The sequence below is a fragment of the Mycena indigotica genome, assembly GCF_014461135.1.
Source record: "Mycena indigotica strain 171206Taipei chromosome Unknown Mind.scaff0001, whole genome shotgun sequence".
NCBI classification, from domain to species: Eukaryota; Fungi; Basidiomycota; class Agaricomycetes; order Agaricales; family Mycenaceae; genus Mycena; species Mycena indigotica.
In genome coordinates this window covers 2,604,173-2,620,343 of record NW_023503000.1, presented here as the reverse complement: position 1 = coordinate 2,620,343, position 16,171 = coordinate 2,604,173, and the positions used below count along the sequence as shown (strand labels likewise).

At 50.8% G+C, this 16,171-nt stretch overlaps 6 protein-coding genes across 6 annotated transcripts; 4 read left to right on the top strand and 2 right to left on the bottom strand.

Moving 5' to 3' along the window:
- Positions 1 to 58: 58 nt before the first annotated feature.
- MIND_00077000 (Threonine dehydratase) lies at positions 59 to 1,852 on the top strand (the record flags this gene model as incomplete). Its single annotated transcript, XM_037357729.1, has 6 exons — positions 59 to 296; positions 346 to 933; positions 982 to 1,201; positions 1,247 to 1,521; positions 1,569 to 1,664; positions 1,713 to 1,852. 6 exons carry the CDS (start codon positions 59 to 61, stop codon positions 1,850 to 1,852), a joined length of 1,557 nt encoding a protein of 518 aa, XP_037225639.1.
- A 1,203-nt stretch (positions 1,853 to 3,055) lies between these two features.
- MIND_00076900 (NADH-ubiquinone oxidoreductase B12 subunit) lies at positions 3,056 to 3,384 on the bottom strand (the record flags this gene model as incomplete). The annotated part of the gene is made up of 2 exons (XM_037357728.1): positions 3,056 to 3,254; positions 3,299 to 3,384. 2 exons carry the CDS (start codon positions 3,382 to 3,384, stop codon positions 3,056 to 3,058), a joined length of 285 nt encoding a protein of 94 aa, XP_037225638.1.
- Positions 3,385 to 3,459: 75 nt separating this feature from the next.
- On the top strand, positions 3,460 to 6,578 carry MIND_00076800 (DNA topoisomerase I; the record flags this gene model as incomplete). Its single annotated transcript, XM_037357727.1, has 11 exons — positions 3,460 to 3,573; positions 3,624 to 4,359; positions 4,405 to 4,547; positions 4,596 to 4,853; positions 4,903 to 5,133; positions 5,189 to 5,524; positions 5,572 to 5,814; positions 5,858 to 6,291; positions 6,344 to 6,367; positions 6,417 to 6,490; positions 6,538 to 6,578. The coding sequence occupies 11 exons, from the start codon at positions 3,460 to 3,462 to the stop codon at positions 6,576 to 6,578; spliced, it is 2,634 nt and encodes an 877-aa protein (XP_037225637.1).
- A 194-nt stretch (positions 6,579 to 6,772) lies between these two features.
- MIND_00076700 (uncharacterized protein) lies at positions 6,773 to 8,632 on the top strand (the record flags this gene model as incomplete). Its single annotated transcript, XM_037357726.1, has 9 exons — positions 6,773 to 6,987; positions 7,036 to 7,091; positions 7,151 to 7,239; positions 7,284 to 7,420; positions 7,471 to 7,691; positions 7,735 to 7,825; positions 7,872 to 8,063; positions 8,109 to 8,124; positions 8,168 to 8,632. The coding sequence occupies 9 exons, from the start codon at positions 6,773 to 6,775 to the stop codon at positions 8,630 to 8,632; spliced, it is 1,482 nt and encodes a 493-aa protein (XP_037225636.1).
- A 119-nt stretch (positions 8,633 to 8,751) lies between these two features.
- MIND_00076600 (Cation efflux family) lies at positions 8,752 to 10,039 on the bottom strand (the record flags this gene model as incomplete). Its single annotated transcript, XM_037357725.1, has 4 exons — positions 8,752 to 9,107; positions 9,159 to 9,668; positions 9,716 to 9,796; positions 9,829 to 10,039. 4 exons carry the CDS (start codon positions 10,037 to 10,039, stop codon positions 8,752 to 8,754), a joined length of 1,158 nt encoding a protein of 385 aa, XP_037225635.1.
- Positions 10,040 to 10,161: 122 nt separating this feature from the next.
- On the top strand, positions 10,162 to 15,871 carry MIND_00076500 (SEC7 domain-containing protein; the record flags this gene model as incomplete). Its single annotated transcript, XM_037357724.1, has 4 exons — positions 10,162 to 10,428; positions 10,467 to 11,039; positions 11,209 to 12,493; positions 12,543 to 15,871. The coding sequence occupies 4 exons, from the start codon at positions 10,162 to 10,164 to the stop codon at positions 15,869 to 15,871; spliced, it is 5,454 nt and encodes a 1,817-aa protein (XP_037225634.1).
- Positions 15,872 to 16,171: the final 300 nt, after the last annotated feature.

Genomic DNA, 16,171 nt, shown 5'->3' with positions numbered 1-16,171 from the left:
GAGCCTGTAGAGGTCTTGAATAGACTCACCCATCTAGTTCATTCGAACCACACCACCAATGACCTCCACCGAGCCGGACTATTTACGTCTGATCCTAACCTCCAAAGTCTACGAGGTCATAAAAGAGACCCCACTAGTCCACGCAAAGAATCTGTCGACGAAGTTGGGCAATGAGATCTGGCTGAAACGGGAGGATCTTCATGATGTATTTTCGTTCAAGATTCGCGGTGCCTACAACTTCATGGCCAGTCTCCCAGATGATGAGCGCTGGAAGGGCGTTATAACTTGTAGTGCTGGTGCGTAAACACTCGCTCGATCACTCTATTCCCCACCAACAACTCAAAGGCAACCACGCCCAGGGTGTCGCTCTCTCTGGAGCCCGTCTCAATATTCCTTGTACCATCGTCATGCCTGTTGGGACTCCTTCGATAAAAGTCAAAAATGTCATCCGTCTTGGCGCAAAAGTTGTTTCTCATGGTGTTGATTTCGACGAAGCCAAGGAGGAATGTGCTCGGCTCGCAGCTGCCCATGGCCTCACTTTTGTCCCCCCTTATGACGATCCTTTAGTTATCGCTGGGCAAGGGACGATTGGGATGGAAATCTTAAAGCAAATGCCCAACGCTGATTCCTTAGATGGCGTGTTTGCCGCGGTTGGCGGTGGCGGCCTTGTCGCAGGCATTGCTGAATACGTCAAGCGCATCGGAAATCCAAAAACACAGGTCTGGGGTTGCGAGACAATCGATGCTGATGCAATGGCTCGAAGTCTCGAAAAGGGCGAACGCGTTACCCTCCCCGAAGTTGGTCCGTTTGCAGACGGCACTGCCGTCAAACTCGTGGGCGAAGAGCCATTTCGGATATGTCAAAAGCTATTGGATGGCGTCGTAGAGGTCGATAACGATGAACTCTGCGCCGCAATCAAGGACATATTCGATGGTCCGCTTTCTCTCTTCTTCCTCCGGAATGCTGACTGATTTAAACCAGAAACACGGTCCATAACGGAACCGTCTGGTGCCTTGTCACTAGCAGGGCTCAAGCATCATATCATACAAAGCAATCTTATTGGTGCAAACAAGAAGTTTGTAGCCGTTGTGAGCGGCGCAAACATGAACTTTGACCGTCTACGTTTTGTGGCGGAGCGTGCAGAACTCGGAGAAGGCAGAGAAGCATTACTGAGTGTTGACATTCCTGAGCGACCAGGAACGTGAGTTTTCTTTTCTTGGGCTGCTTTCACACTGATGGTCATTAGCTTTGTAGCATTACACTCCGTCATTCACCCTAGATCTGTCACCGAATTCATCTACCGGTTCAACTCTAACAGCTCTCCCGATAGAGCCCACGTTTTCATGTCACTAAAACTAGAGACCAATGATCGTGCAACGGAGGTTGAGGCCTTACTAAAAGCACTGGCTGCAGAAGATATGGTCGGATTCGACATCAGCGACAACGAGATGGCTAAAAGCCACGCTCGTTACATGATTGGGGGGTCACAAACAGTGTCGAATGAACGTGTTCTCCGTTTCGGTAGGCTGTTTTTGTGCTATTATAACAGCCCGCCAATCTTTCAACAGAATTTCCAGAGCGACCAGGGGCTCTCCGTAAATTTCTTCTGGGACTGCGCCAAGATTGGAACATTTCCATGTTCCACTATAGGAATCATGGTGCCGGTTGGTCATCGCAACACGAATTCTTCACTCTCCTGACCTTTACTCCAGATTTAGGGAAAGTACTTGCGGGAGTGCAGGTCCCACCTGTAGACTCTGAGGCATTTGAACGCTTTCTCGTCCAGTTGGGGTATCCGTATGTCGAGGAGACGGATAACCCCATTTATAAGCGCTATCTACGAGGCTCTTGAATCGATCATGTTGCGCTATATCTGTCTGGAAGTTCACGACGCGTCATGGAAATCTTTTAGGCTCCTCACGTGACCGTTATTCCATTGATGAACCGGTAATGATTAAATAAATCGTGGAGGGGTGCAAAAAAAGAATATATTATGCGACTGGTGCATCCAGCAAATGAGCTCGCCATTCGGGGGCGTCGTTCATGGAGCTAGTGGTGGGAACAGGACCGACGACATACTCAATGGCAAGTGCAGACTTGGTGCGACGCCATGACGGCGGAGTAGCGTTCTAGATCGATCGTAAGTTTCCCATATACGTAGGTAGAGAGAACAGGACTTACAGGACCAGTCTTGGCCTGTTGCACATTGGTCGGCAAGTTTACGCTGGGGAGGTATTCAAGAGGAGTAGAACCAAGCTTTGGCTAAAAGATTGCACATCGATCGCAGAACGAATGCCTAGCGTGATAGCTCACGATAAAAGCAGCGTGAACCAAGGAAATAAAGGCGACAATGATGAGAGTAGAAGGGCGCATTTTGGGGCAAGAAAATAGAAAACCTCGAAGACTCGGAGCTGGGGCAAATAGGCCAACTCAGTGGCCTTTATACCCCACCGAAGGCCGAATGCTCGTCATCTCTGAAACTGCACTGTCGAGACGATGTGGAAGGAACGCCCCTTGTATGGATGAGATAAAACAAGGAAGCGAAGACCGGGCGGACTCGATTAACATGCGCAGAAAGCTTATTGCTGCAGGTGTCTGAAACTATAGCTTCGGAATATGGCATGCAAATGACCAGGAGAAGAGTGCGGGTTCAGAAAGTCTCAAGGCCTGTGGTCGAGGTGGCTCGAACAATTCCTGGCAACATGGATAACATCATTGGCTATTAGCAGCGCAGTAAACCTGAGACAACGACTGAACCAGAATATTTCAAGCAGTCGCAACAGATGAAGGTTGAATAAGGTTGTTATTCGGGGCAAGGTCCAATGCGTTGAGACTGACAGGAAGCAGGAGAATTTCACGGACATCAGCTCGAGTTCATGTTGGCAAGAGCATGCATTGTCTCGATTGGTAGCAGGGTTGCTTATTCTATTACACTTTCGGCTTGGAGGAATTGAGATCGCAACGACAGCGAACAAGATCATTGTGTTCTAATGATTGTCCACTACTCTCCTCCGAGTTAGCAATTGCGGCCAAACAGAAAACACGGGGTAAGTACCTAATGGTCCGAGACGGCGGATGGCTTCCGGGAGCTCAGGTAGATGTTATCAACCAGAACGTAGGCGGAAAACGCGACTATGGCAATTCCGAGGCCAGGAAATAAGTTACTGAACATGGCGCGGTTGGAGAAGACGGGATGTTTGCGCCAGGCTTCCCGTTTTGCCCAGGGATCACGAAATGGTGTATTCTGCATATCCCTATAATTTTTCAGAGAGAAAGAAACATAGACATGTAGTCGTACGAGTCGTTTAAAACCCCGGCACGGTCGTTCGTGGTAGGGATTGAGCAAGTCGACTGACGTCGCGTCACGACGTGACTGTCACCCATCCAACGTACGACCAAGTCCCCCGCCAGTCTTGCTGCTAGGGTCCTCCACTCTTTTTTCACTCTCCAGCTCATGCTATGAGCGGAACTGACTCTGACGACGATAAGCCTCTTGCTGCAGTGGCAGTAAATGGCCATGCCAATGGTAATGGACACGTTTCCCCCATGAGCGAGGATGAGGAGACGCCCCAGGTGTGCATTCTTGCTCAAAATTTCAGACAGAAACTTCATTTTTTTTCTAGCCTACTCGCAGAGGTGTCAAACGCAAGAAGCCGGTATATGCGGAATCGTCTTCTGACTCGAGCGAGGATGACACGCCTCTCGCGTCGTCCCCCTCAAAACGCCCTATTGCAGCAGCTATTCCGATGCCTGGTGCTGTAGAAGCCACTACTGTTCCAACTTCTGCCATCAACGGGAAACGCAAGGGCAAAGCTAAAGCCACTGTGGAGAGCAGTGACAGCGAACAAGAAGCTCCTAGGCGAAAGCGGGCGACTGGGAGTAAGGCTCGAGGCAAGCCAGTCAAAAAGAAAGTCAAGCAGGAGGAGGATTCTGATGACGAACCACTTGCGAAGAAACCGACTCCTGCTCGCAAGCGCAAGGTTAAAAAGGAGAGTGATGCGGAGTCTGAGGCCGACAAACCACCGACCAAGAAACCAGCTCCTGCTCGTAGCCGCAAGGTTAAGAAGGAGAGTGATGCGGAGTCTGAGGACGACGACAAACCTCTGGCGAAAAAGCCAACTACCAAGAAAGCGCGTGTAAAACCCGATTCAGCCGATGGGCCTCCCAACTCGCAGGCCGGTTCTCCGGTAAAGGGCAAAGCAAAGAAAAAGGAAAAAGTGGAAGAAGAGGATATTTATCGCTGGTGGGACGTCGACCAGGGAGATGGAACTGTGAAATGGCAAACTCTTGAGCACCACGGCGTCATTTTCCCTCCTCCATATGAGCCTTTGCCTGCTGATGTCAAGATGAAGTACAATGGTACTCAAACTTGGGCTGCCTATAATGAATCTGACAGTTTCATAGGGAAAGCGGTGGATTTGCCTCCTGCTTCAGAAGAGGTAGCTGGCTTTTACGCCGCTTGCCTCGAGACAGATCACGCGCAAGATGAGAGGTTCAACGAGAACTTTTTCGATGATTTCAAAGGCGTTTTGAAGAGCCATCCACCAGTGCGTCATTTGTTCTAATAAGTCGACCGAGCTACAAGTTTGGTCTAGCTTGATGGCACGAAAATCACTCGTTTCGACTTGTGTGATTTCCGACCTATCTTTGAGCATTTGGAAGCCGAGAAAGCCAAACGAAAGGCCATGACTGCTGCTGAGAAGAAAGAGATCAAGAAGGCCAAGGACGAGATGGAGCTCAAATACACCACTTGTCTGTTGGATGGTCGCAAAGAAAAGGTGGGAAATTTCCGCGTGGAACCGCCAAGTCTGTTCAGAGGCCGCGGTGAGCATCCACGAAAGGGGGCCCTGAAGGTACGAATATTTGGTTTCTGCCAAGATCCTTATTCATACCTCAATAAAGCATCGTGTTCGACCTGAGGACATCACCATTAATATCGGCGAAAACGCGACCATTCCCGTCCCCAATATGCCTGGCAAATGGAAAAACATTATTCATGATAACACGGTGACCTGGTTGGCAACATGGACAGAGAACGTCAATGGGAATCACAAATATGTCTTCCTGGCTGCAGGCAGTTCACTGAAGGGTCAGAGCGACATGCAAAAGTTCGAAAAGGCACGAGAACTGAAAGTAAGGCTGAATGGCGTGTCGTCTTGGGCGGTAAATGTACTGACTCTGGTCGCAGAAACATGTCGATCGCATCCGCCAAAACTATAATGCTGACCTCAAGTCCAAAGTTATGGCCGATCGCCAGCGTGCTACAGCGATGTATCTCATCGACAGGCTCGCATTGCGTGCAGGAAACGAGAAGGGAGACGATGAGGCCGACACTGTTGGTTGTTGTTCTTTGCGCTGTCAGCACGTTACTCTTGAGGCGCCCAATTTCCTTATCTTCGATTTTTTGGGAAAGGATTCTATTCGCTACTACAATCGGGTCGCGGTCGAACCTCAAATCTTCAAGAACATCAGGATATTCAAGGAGAACAAAGGCGAACAAGATGACATCTTCGACCGTGTCAACGTATGTGCACTCCCCAGACCACGTCAGGCGTTGACAGCATTGAACAGACAACGGGTTTGAATAAGCATTTGCAGTCAGAGATGAAAGGCCTTACGGCCAAAGTATTTCGTACTTTCAACGCTTCCTCAACTTTTCAGAGACTGTTGGACGAGAATCTACTCGAGAACGCCAGCCTCCAAGAAAAACTCAATGCGTACAACAAAGCTAATCGGGAGGTGGCCATTCTCTGTAACCATCGAAGGGCTGCTCCCAAGACTCACGAGCAGTCAATGGAGAAAGTCATGGACAAGGTACGAAACTTGGTAGTGAGTAACCCTACCTGAACTGTCACAGGTTCGGGGGCTCAAGTACGACCGAATGAAGCTTCGGCATGTTCTGTTTGGCCTGGACAAAGCATACAAAAAGGACGCCAAGTACAAGGAAGACGAGTCGGACATCGATGATGAGTGGATCGTGTCCCATGAGGAGGCGACAAAGGCGAAGGAGATAGAAAAGGCCGAGAAAAAGTTTGCGAAAGAGAATGATAAGTTGGTCGAAGCGGGAGAAGAGGCTCAAGACCAAAAGATACTTCAACAGCGGATCAAGGATATTGAAGAGGACTTTGAAGAATTGGCAAAAGAGCGAGGTACCCAAAAGGCGGAGCTCAAACGGTCAAAGCCTGTGGAGAAAATCGAAGAAGCTATCGACAAACTAGCTGATAAAATCCGAGACGCCAAGCTCCAGATGATTGACCGGAACGAGGGCAAAGAAATTGCTCTTGGTACCAGGTCAGCATCCACCTGGGTTCCTTTAGTACTCACTGATGCTCTCTCTCCACAGTAAGATCAACTACTTAGACCCACGGTGACTTGGCTTTTACTGATGCTCAACTGAATACTGACCATCTAAACAGCATCACGGCTGCCTGGTGCAAAATCCACGACGTCCCAGTAGAGAAGCTGTTCAGTAAAACCTTGATGGTCAAGTGTAAGTGCTCATTCGTCGCCTAATTCAAATGATTCAAATAGTCTTAGTTCCGTGGGCTTTAGAGGTCGACCCGGATTGGAAGTTTTAGAAGGAAACTGCTGTGTCATTAATCGCTTTCATTGTTGCATTTACTACCAAGAACAGACAATGTATTACTCATTTTGTATCCCGCACTGACTTTGCCCAACTTTTCGGTGGTAAGCAGGTGACCATAGCGTCATCAACCTCTTCTTTCTTTTTACGACGCACAACACATAGAAGCTGAGACGGCGTCGCCCTTCTATGTCTGACACCCCTCCAGCTGCTCATGGCCATGTCCGACACGGAAGTCCTGTTGTGGCCTTCCTTATTGGACTTTCTATCGTCTTGACCGCCAGTATTGCGAATGCTGGCGGCCTGACATTAACGAAACTTGCTCATCTGCGGAGCAAAGGTATCCCCAAAGCGCAACGAAGTCGATTTCAGCCACTGAGCATCCTGGGCATGGGGCTTTACATGTGCGTCTGTGTGTTCATCATCGGGTTCAACACTCATTCTTTGGCTAGTCTTAGCCAAGTGTTAGGCTCGACGCTAGCGCTGGAGTACATGAGAGCCGAATACGGTACGTCGTTATGTTGCCAATTGGTAGCACACACCCAAACAAACGCGTTTCGCTCTCAGTTGCACCGCTGGGCTCGTCTTCTCTCATATTCAACTTCCTATTCGCTCGCTTCTTGATTGGTACTCAAGTTACCAGCGCTGATATCTACGTATGTTGTCATCCGACGTGGTTGTTGGCGTTGATGAAATGTAGGGAACCATCGTTGTCGTCCTCGGGGTCATCGGCATCGTTGCTTTTGGCTCCATTAACAGTGGTCTCGGGACCGAAACGGACGTTGATCATTTGACGCGTCTGTGGAGGCGAGGACCATGGCTGGGCTATTTCTTCATGTGAGTAAGACTCCCTCTAACGCTACCTCAAAATTTCCACAGTTTTCCAGGATGTCTTTGGCCCTCATCGTCCTACTCATCGCCACCTACAAACTTGATGCCCTCCTTGCCGCACGCTCTGAGCTTGATGCTGATCCACGACCATCTAAGCGACACCAGATTTCACGAGGTCGCAATGTGGTCGTGAGAGCGTGGCAAACCGTGTTGGGCCTCTGGGAGTTAGGCATGGGTATGCTTTCAGAATGGCTCGAGTGGTGGACGGGTCCCAAAGGTCAATTACTTACTTTCAGTCATTTTTACCAACTTTTGTTCAGATGACACGACAATTGCATGGACTCTGGGAATTGGCTGGTCGTGCTGTGGAGGAGGGCTCGCTGGCGGCTGTCTGGTGTTTTCCAAAGCAACGTATGCAACGAATTGCTACCCCCTTTATTTGCGCTCATAGTCCAAGCGTTCAACTTATCTCAGGCTCTCTCAGTCATGAAAATTCGGGGAATCAGCTGGGACATGCTGCGCCTATCTTCACTATTTTACTCCTTGCGGCGACTGCGGTCACCCAGATAATATGCTTGAACCGAGGGCTCCAAATCTATGACTCTACCTTGGTTGTACCCGTCTTCTATGGAGTGTACACGGCAGCTGGGTACGCGCCCCTTCATTAGTTCCCCTCCGTACTGACTACCTCTAGGTGGTTGAACTCATTGGTGAGCTCCTTCATATTGCAACTTATTCTCATGTGCCGGTTAGATATTCAACGACAACGTCGACTCGTACCAATCGTGGACACTCTTCCTGATTTTTCTCTCCATCTTTGTCCTGATCTCGGGTGTGGTCCTCTTGACCCACAAGAAACCCGAGCCGGGTCCCCTTTCTGCGCATTCATCAGTCCCATTGGGGTCTTCTGGGTTGCCACGAATGCGGCAACGGAAAAAAGCTGGACTGGCGCCGGATCTTGCGAGCGCCGAACAAGGAGATGTGGTCGTTGGGAATGAGCAGGAAGTGTTGTGGGGCATTGGCGATGCCAGTGATGACGAGGACGACGAAGGTCAAGATGAGGACATTGACCACCATCAGCACCCACTCAGCGCCACCCCGACGCCCACTACCAAGAGTCGAGGGAATGGTGAAGAGGGTCATGGCTTGCTTTCCCGCGATGATGAAGACCACGACTTTCCACCAACTCATGACAATCTACAAATGCAGCGACGATAACCCAATGAAAGCCATTTCCCCCAATTTAGTGTATCTAATGCTTTGTAATACTATATTCTGACTATAAGGCTACAATCCGGAGCACGTTGGGAGCACGCATAAAAAGCGAATAAAATACATCACTGGTCGACCACGTGGAACCTGACCCTCAACTCGCCGACTTCCTTTCGCGCAGCTTTCAAGGTTTGAGTCATCTGCTCTTCGAGGGCAATGGCGGCATCCACACTAAGAGACTTGGGAACTTCAGCAGTCAAGTCAACAAAAATCAGGGAGCCAGCGCGACGGCCGCGGATATGGCGCAGTCCAAGCAGAGATGGGGAGCTTTCAGATGAATGCGAAGAGGCCAGCAGTGGTGTTAAGGCGTCGTTAATTGCATTTCGTGTGCTAGGCGGTATTCCGGCATCGGTTATGTCTCCCCAGGCACCAAACAGAAGGGAGGCACCATTTTGGAGGATGATGAGCGAAACAAGTAGACCTGTCAGAACAGCTCAGTGAAGCGAAACAAAAATAATGATGATAAGTGTACCTCCTATAGGGTCTAGTGGAAGAGCAGGCCACCACCAATTCCCCAGAATGGCACAAAAGGCGACCATACTACCATACGAGTCACTGCGGTGATGGTAGGCGTTTGCGAGCAGAACAGAACTGTTCTCCTGCTGGGCGACGGATTTGGTTATGCGATACAGCCATTCCTTGGAGAGGATCCCGAGTGCAGCGAACCAGAGGGCATTGGGATCGACACCATGCGAGTGGGAATGGGCGTGGCCATGGGTATGGAGAGCTGGTGCAATAGAAGTTATATTTGTTAGGGCCTCTTGGAGGGGTCCGGTGGGCAGAGATTGTGAGGTGTCGACGAGGGAGTGGAGGAGCAAGTGGTATGAATGCAGTCCTAGCCCAGCAGCGCCAGCAATGAGGAAGATGCTCACTGTTGTGGTGCCCAAGGTTTCAAATTTTGCGAACCCATATGGGAACGCGTTTGTTGGCGGTCTGCGACTTATTCGCCAGCAAGCGAGTGTAACCAAATCGCCAACGAGATCTTATGGACAAGTCAGGTAAATGGCGGGCCACGTGTCTCCGACTTACCGCTAGCAGAATGACCAGCGTCCGCAATCAAGGCTGCAGAATGAGTGAGGTATCCGGCTGCGCCTTTAATAGCAGTAAGACCTGTTCACAACGCGTTTTAGTAGGAGTAAGACCTCGAAAATAAGACTCGCCAATGTTGGCAAACAAGCCAACAAGTGTTATTTGACTCCCTCTGTCGCCAGCACCACGAAAAGCGGCCATGATCCGCTCTGCTGAATCAGTTCCATGCGAGTGGCTTGGCGAAAAAACCGAATGAGAGTGAGAGTGAGAGTGGGAATGCGGCTCTGGCTGCTCGGAGGTCTGGCGGTGGTTTCTCCTTTGCATCGGGTACACGGTACAACGTGGAAGAGAACGAAGTAGTCGTGGAGGAACGAACGGACGCATCACTGGATTTAGCTGCCAATTTGTTGCTTCCGAAACACGATTGGTCACGGGTTCATGAAGTCATGCTGTTTCGTCCGACCAACACCGTCCGCAATTTTCTCCGGCAGTCTGCTCAGCCAGCATGGAAATATGGCGACAAGTCCCCGACATTCGATCTCAGCTTGCCTCGCAAGACCTTTGACTTTGCAACCATGGGGCCCAAAGAAACATACTCCCTCTTGACATCGAGTGTTGTACCGCGTCCCATTGCCCTGGTATCCAGCGTCTCTGCCGACGGAACGCGTAATTTGGCGCCTTTCAGCTACTTCTCAATCGTGCAGTACCTCATCGTCCGCCAACGTGGCTCTGTCTTCATACCTTGAAATAGGTTGGGCACTCTCCACCACTCATCAACATCTCTTTCAGCTTATCACAGAAGCGACCCAAGAATACGCGCGACAACATTCTAGACACGCGTCAGTTCACGGTCAACATCATCAGCGAAGCTTTTGCTGCTGCCGCAAACGCTACTTCCGTCGAGGCACCTCCACCAGTAGACGAATGGATCCTCGCTGGTTTGACGCCGTTGTCAAGTAAATTCGTGAAGCCGGCATGTGTGGCAGAGAGTGCAGTCAGCCTGGAATGTGAAGTAGGGATATTTTACTCATTTCCTCCGCGATTTCATCTAGTTGACCACCCTGCCAAGCTGTATTTTTACAAGGACCTAGCCCACCCCGATTCCGAGGTTACTACTAGCGCCCTCATGTTAGGCCTAGTCAAATACGCCCATGTTCATCCATCCGTCTTGGACCCACAAGGCCAAAGTGTGATGCCTGATAAGCTGAAAGCGATTGCCCGCATGGGAGGGAATACGTATGCGAGCATCACAGAGGGATTTGAACTAGAAAGACCGTCGTGGAGAACGGCCAGACCTATTTACGAGCAGAAGAAGGTGGAGGGCGTAAATTAAGTAGTTGTGTGCATGTTTGGGGCCTGTCTTCCGATTAGAGCTTTGACCCATCAACAAGTTTGTTTCCGCCTCGAGGCACCAACTAACTACACTCTGCCCACCCTTGTGGCCTTGGTCAGATTTTCCAACTTCTGTCTCTTCCCTGCTAACCCTAGCTTAGGGCCCGCCTGCGATGGAGCCTTCCGAGCAAAGGGAAGTGAGGTCTTTAGCCGTTGCAAAATTAAAGCGAGCTGCCTCTCTACCGCGAATGAAAGATGGGCGGAGACCGCCAATGCATCCAGAAGCAATGAGCGAAGGAGAAAGGGCCAACACCGACGACGAACACAAGGACGAAGTCGATACACCCTCTCCAGAGCCACCACCACCAGCGACCGTCGAAGAAGATGTTACAATAACCCGCCCAAAACGTCGCTCTCGCTCGCGCACCCGGTCTAGAGGCTCGAAAGACCTCAAGGCAAAAGCCAGGGCTGCACTATCCCCAGCGCCAAGCCCCATTATCCCCAGCGACTCATCGCAAGATGAAGCACCCACAACACTCACAACGTTGTTGATGCGCTCTCCAACCCCAACCATGCCAGGGACAAGACCACAGACTCCCAATAATCCTCTCCCTTCACTAGAAGACCTTCAACGTGGACTTTTCAGGTCCAATAGTGTTGGCAGCTCTTCAGCCAGCCGCATTATGGCCATGCATAAACTCACCGGCGGGCAGGAGGCTTATGATCCCACTCCACCGCCAGCGACCCCACCATTGCCTCAAAAACTGGGTCGCAACAACACTGTTTCGGGTGGAGAGAGAACCGCTGTTCGAGAATTTATGCTCAGCCAACTCAAGGGTCGAATCGCGCCAAAGGAATCTGAAGGAGAACCTCCCAGTGGTGAAGAGATTCCAGTCCCAGCGTCATCACCGTCCCCGACTCCCAGACGTCGAAGGAGGAGGTCAAGACGTGGTTCAGCGAGTGCAAATAATGCTGCACCGATGTCAGATTCGGAACCCTTGTCTACATCGCCAAACACGCCAATTGTTCCTCACACTCCGCTGCCCATCTCGACAGATCTCCCCATTCAAACCATACTATCACTCAGTCGAGCTGCTAGTCCGCGACAAGAACCCACCCCACCACCGCCTGTTGTTCCTCCTGGAATACCATATCCGTCCTCCGCTCGTGCCAGCCCAGCTGAGTCAGAACGACCAAGACGGAGAAGTGTTGTTGTTGAAGACGAGGAAGAAGAGCGGCCTGCACCCGTTCCGCTCAATAACTATCACGACTTTCACAATAAAGACTCTTCGCGGCGTCCGACACCTGACTATCCCCCGCGTTCTAGCCCCTTCAACATTCCATTGCAAGAGAAACAAGCACGGGAAGATGATGACGAAGAGGAGTTCTTGTATCCTGCCGAGTCTTATAATGTGGATCGAGAAATTAGCTGGGTAGCTTCACCAGGTGCGTTAATCGACTTATTTTCGTTCACCTGTTGGTTGACACTTTCAAGTGCCCGAAATTCGGATGCCCATTGATGACGACGACGACCGAGATGAAGACCAATTAGTTGAAGAAGATGAGGACGAATACGATCACCGGCCACCTTCGTCCAATGAGGCCTACGATGACACGTCCCCGCGCAATTCAAGTTCCTTCCAGGGCAAAGGCGTTGTGATCGAGTCCGAAACATCGCCAGAACTTGTTCCCGCCCAGGTTCCTCCCTCGCCTTCTTCTGTAACTGCACTCTCCCATGGCCCTTCTATGGTTCGGACAGCCAGTGATGACTCAACCTCCCCCCAAACATATCCTGCGCGACTTTCTGCTGCCTCTCGCTCGCCTCTAAATATAGAGTTTGAGTGGGAGACAGACAAGCGGAATTGGGATTCAGGCTCCACGAGCACATGGGACAAAATTAAAGCCACGATCCGTTCTGGTTCGGCCTCCGGAAGGCGCTCACGCACAAACAGTATCGCAACACGTGACCGTCATAACACTGATTCCAGTGTAAGTCGCGAGAGCGGGGCCAGCCTAACCAAAGGCGAAAGTATATCAATTGTACCGCCTCAATCGCCCTCCGCGTCGGGCTCTGTGATTTCACTGTCGCCTGCTGTATCACCTTTTCCGATGGCAACATCTGTGGACATGACCAAATATCAGAACGCGAAGCTTTTCCCTTTCCCAGGCATGAAAAAATTAGAGGAACAACGAAATAGGGCAAAGGGCGTACTTAATCCATCAGCCTCAACGCCAGACATCTCGACCTTGTACAGCGGTTACGAAACTGACCCTGCTCAAACTTCCGCGACGTCGTATACTCCATCGCAAACTCCAGATCTCAGCCGAGAGCGTAAACTTTCTCATCAAGCTTCTGACACACGGTTATTGGACCGCTATGCTTCTCCTCCTGGATCTGCGACTCCGTCGTCACCAGCTAATATCGAGTACTTTACCATTCCACCAGTTTCACCAACCTCGTCGTCTGGATCGAAGCTTCCAATGACGTTGCCTGGTGTGAAACAATGGCTGAATAGCCGGAAAAAATCCTCGCAAACAGCCTCATCTTCAGCTACTCCGACATCCGAAATTGGCAGGCTCTCCCCCGCGAGCAAAAAGCCATCGTTGTCTGATCTCATCATGCGGAAAGACAGTTCATTGGGACTAGGAAAGGATTGGGAAGATGTTGATGTCACACCCAGTGAAGGACCAACGGTTAGAGGAATGGCTGTCAGCCCACCACCAAGGATACCGCCGGATGTGGATAACAGGCTGCCGTTGTCAAAGATTATGTCGTTCTCTGAAGAGCAACACTCCGAGCCGCCATCCGCTTTGCCATCACCTCCAGACCCGCTTTCACCCACACCTGATCTCTCCTCCTCGTTAAGCGACTACCCTGCTCCTTCTACGTCCGAGTCCTCTTCAACAACCTCGTCCCATTATTCAGTGAACAATCTAAACGGCTCTGGACCGCAGGGTTCGTTTGTGCTCGAGCGACTGGAAGAAAACTTGGCTCGTGGATCGCGGAGTCCGATGTGGGCTTCAGTCATCGATGAACCGCCGCGGAAACTTGTCCTTTCCTCTGAGGCTCTTCAGGTCGTCAATGCCAATACCGTGAAAGACCGCAATCTATTCTTGTTCAGTGATATTCTGGTCATCGCAAAACCCATCGTCATGGATCAGGACAACATCATCGAGTCGTACAATCCACACATGACGGGCCGCAAGTACACTGAGCGCCGGTACCTAGTCAAGAATGTTGTGCTGATGAGTCAGCTCCGGTTCAATGCCGACCGTAATGATGTCCCGCCGAAAACGACCAACTATTTTGTCGCCCCACGCACACCTCTCATTCGCACTTTCGTTCACCAGTTCAGCAAGGACCCAGACCACGCGATCACGACGTTGCTGTCAAAGTCGGCTACACCAGATGATCCACTCATACTCGGTCAAGTGCTTTTCAAAACGCTTGATTTGGATAAAGCACGATTGGGAGACTACTTATCTCGCCGGACGTCGAAGGTGGTGCTCAAGGCTTATGTCGATAGCTTCCGATTTGTGGGTGTCCGGGTCGACAGGGCATTACGTGCATTCCTGCTTTCTGTCAACATTCCAGCAAGGACGCCATACAACGCCAATCCGCTTGATTACCTTCTTGACTCGTTTGCTAGCCGCTGGTATGAGGCGAATGCCAAAATCGTGGCTTTTGACAAAGACCTTGCCATTCGTCTGGTGCGCGCACTTGTCCAACTCAACGACTTCTTGCATGGCGGCATAGCGCAAGAGCCAGGCCCTACTGGTCCTTCCAAGCGGGGCATTTCTGGAAGGGATTTTGGCAACGCTTTTCGACAGTATGATCCTCGACATCTAGTGCCTGACGAGTTATTAGACGATATATTTTCCTCGATTAGAGAAGAGCGCCTCTCTCAAGCCCGAGCCCCCACTGTCTCAGGGGATGCTCAAATCATGCTCAAGCGACCGCTTCCACCTCGTCTAACCTATCGAGTCCAATCAGAACCTATCGTTCTCCGCATTTCGCAACCTGACCCCAATTTCACCATTCAGCTCTTTGGCCAGGACTTGGAGTTTGACCCGCCGGTTCTGACGTTTGCGCGGTCTTCAGAAGCGTCTTTTCGTGTGACGGGTCAGTCTCTCGGTGCGAAGACGATGATCATGTGTCGCTCCGGACCGAATGCAGTCAGATATTCAGGACTGCCGTTGAGCAGCTCGTTGGTCATCGAACGCGCCTTCATGCGGAATACTTTCGAGATTGCTTTCCTCAACCACAACGGGGTCAAGCGGCGGTATATGTTCAGTATGAACGATCCTGTCATTCGCCATGAATGGGTGGGAGCATTGAAACGACACATTGATAGTGCTTCCTCGTCGATATCTTCCGCTTCGGCGTCCCATGGGACTTCGAGATTCCACCGGGCCACGGAAATTATCGCATTCAAAACGTTGCAGCAGAAATTGATGGGTTCACAAACTACTACTGGCGCATCTCCGGCGGCCATTCGCTCTGCCTTGCAGCGACTCAACTCAAACCCTTCCTCGCCGCGGCCTCTGAATGGTGGCACTTTCCGTTTTCCGGACATGGAACACCCGGTGAATAAACCGGCTTACCATGTTCGGTCTAAGTCAAGGAGTCGGCTGTATCACCAGCAAGGACCAGGCCAGAATGAGGCAGAGTTGGACGAGCAAGAGGAGCCCGAGCCTCCCTCTCGCCACGATGGACCGGTGTGGTCGTGGGAAGAGTTGCAATTGCAGTGTCGACAAAATAGCTCTATACCTGCGGTGCTTGCCTTCCTTCAGGTCGGTCATCCTGAACCAGGCCGTATCTAATGTCTCTGCTGTCTTACTTGTGGGTGTGCTCTCGATCGTTTGTCTGTTTCGGGTGCTGATATGCTTAGTCAGGTCGTTCTGCTGTGTCACTGCATCGTATCTAACTAGGAAATTTATGCATGTTTAATATGTATTGTCACAATTATCTAGGACCGTCTCTTTTCGCATACCAGTAGCAGTAGTAAAGTAGTCCAATAGAACCTTGTATTCGCACTTGAACCGGGCACGTGGTGTGGGTGTGTGGGACTGCGAGTGCGACATGTCTCAAACACGCGGCTTCAATGAGCGGAGTTGCCTCCC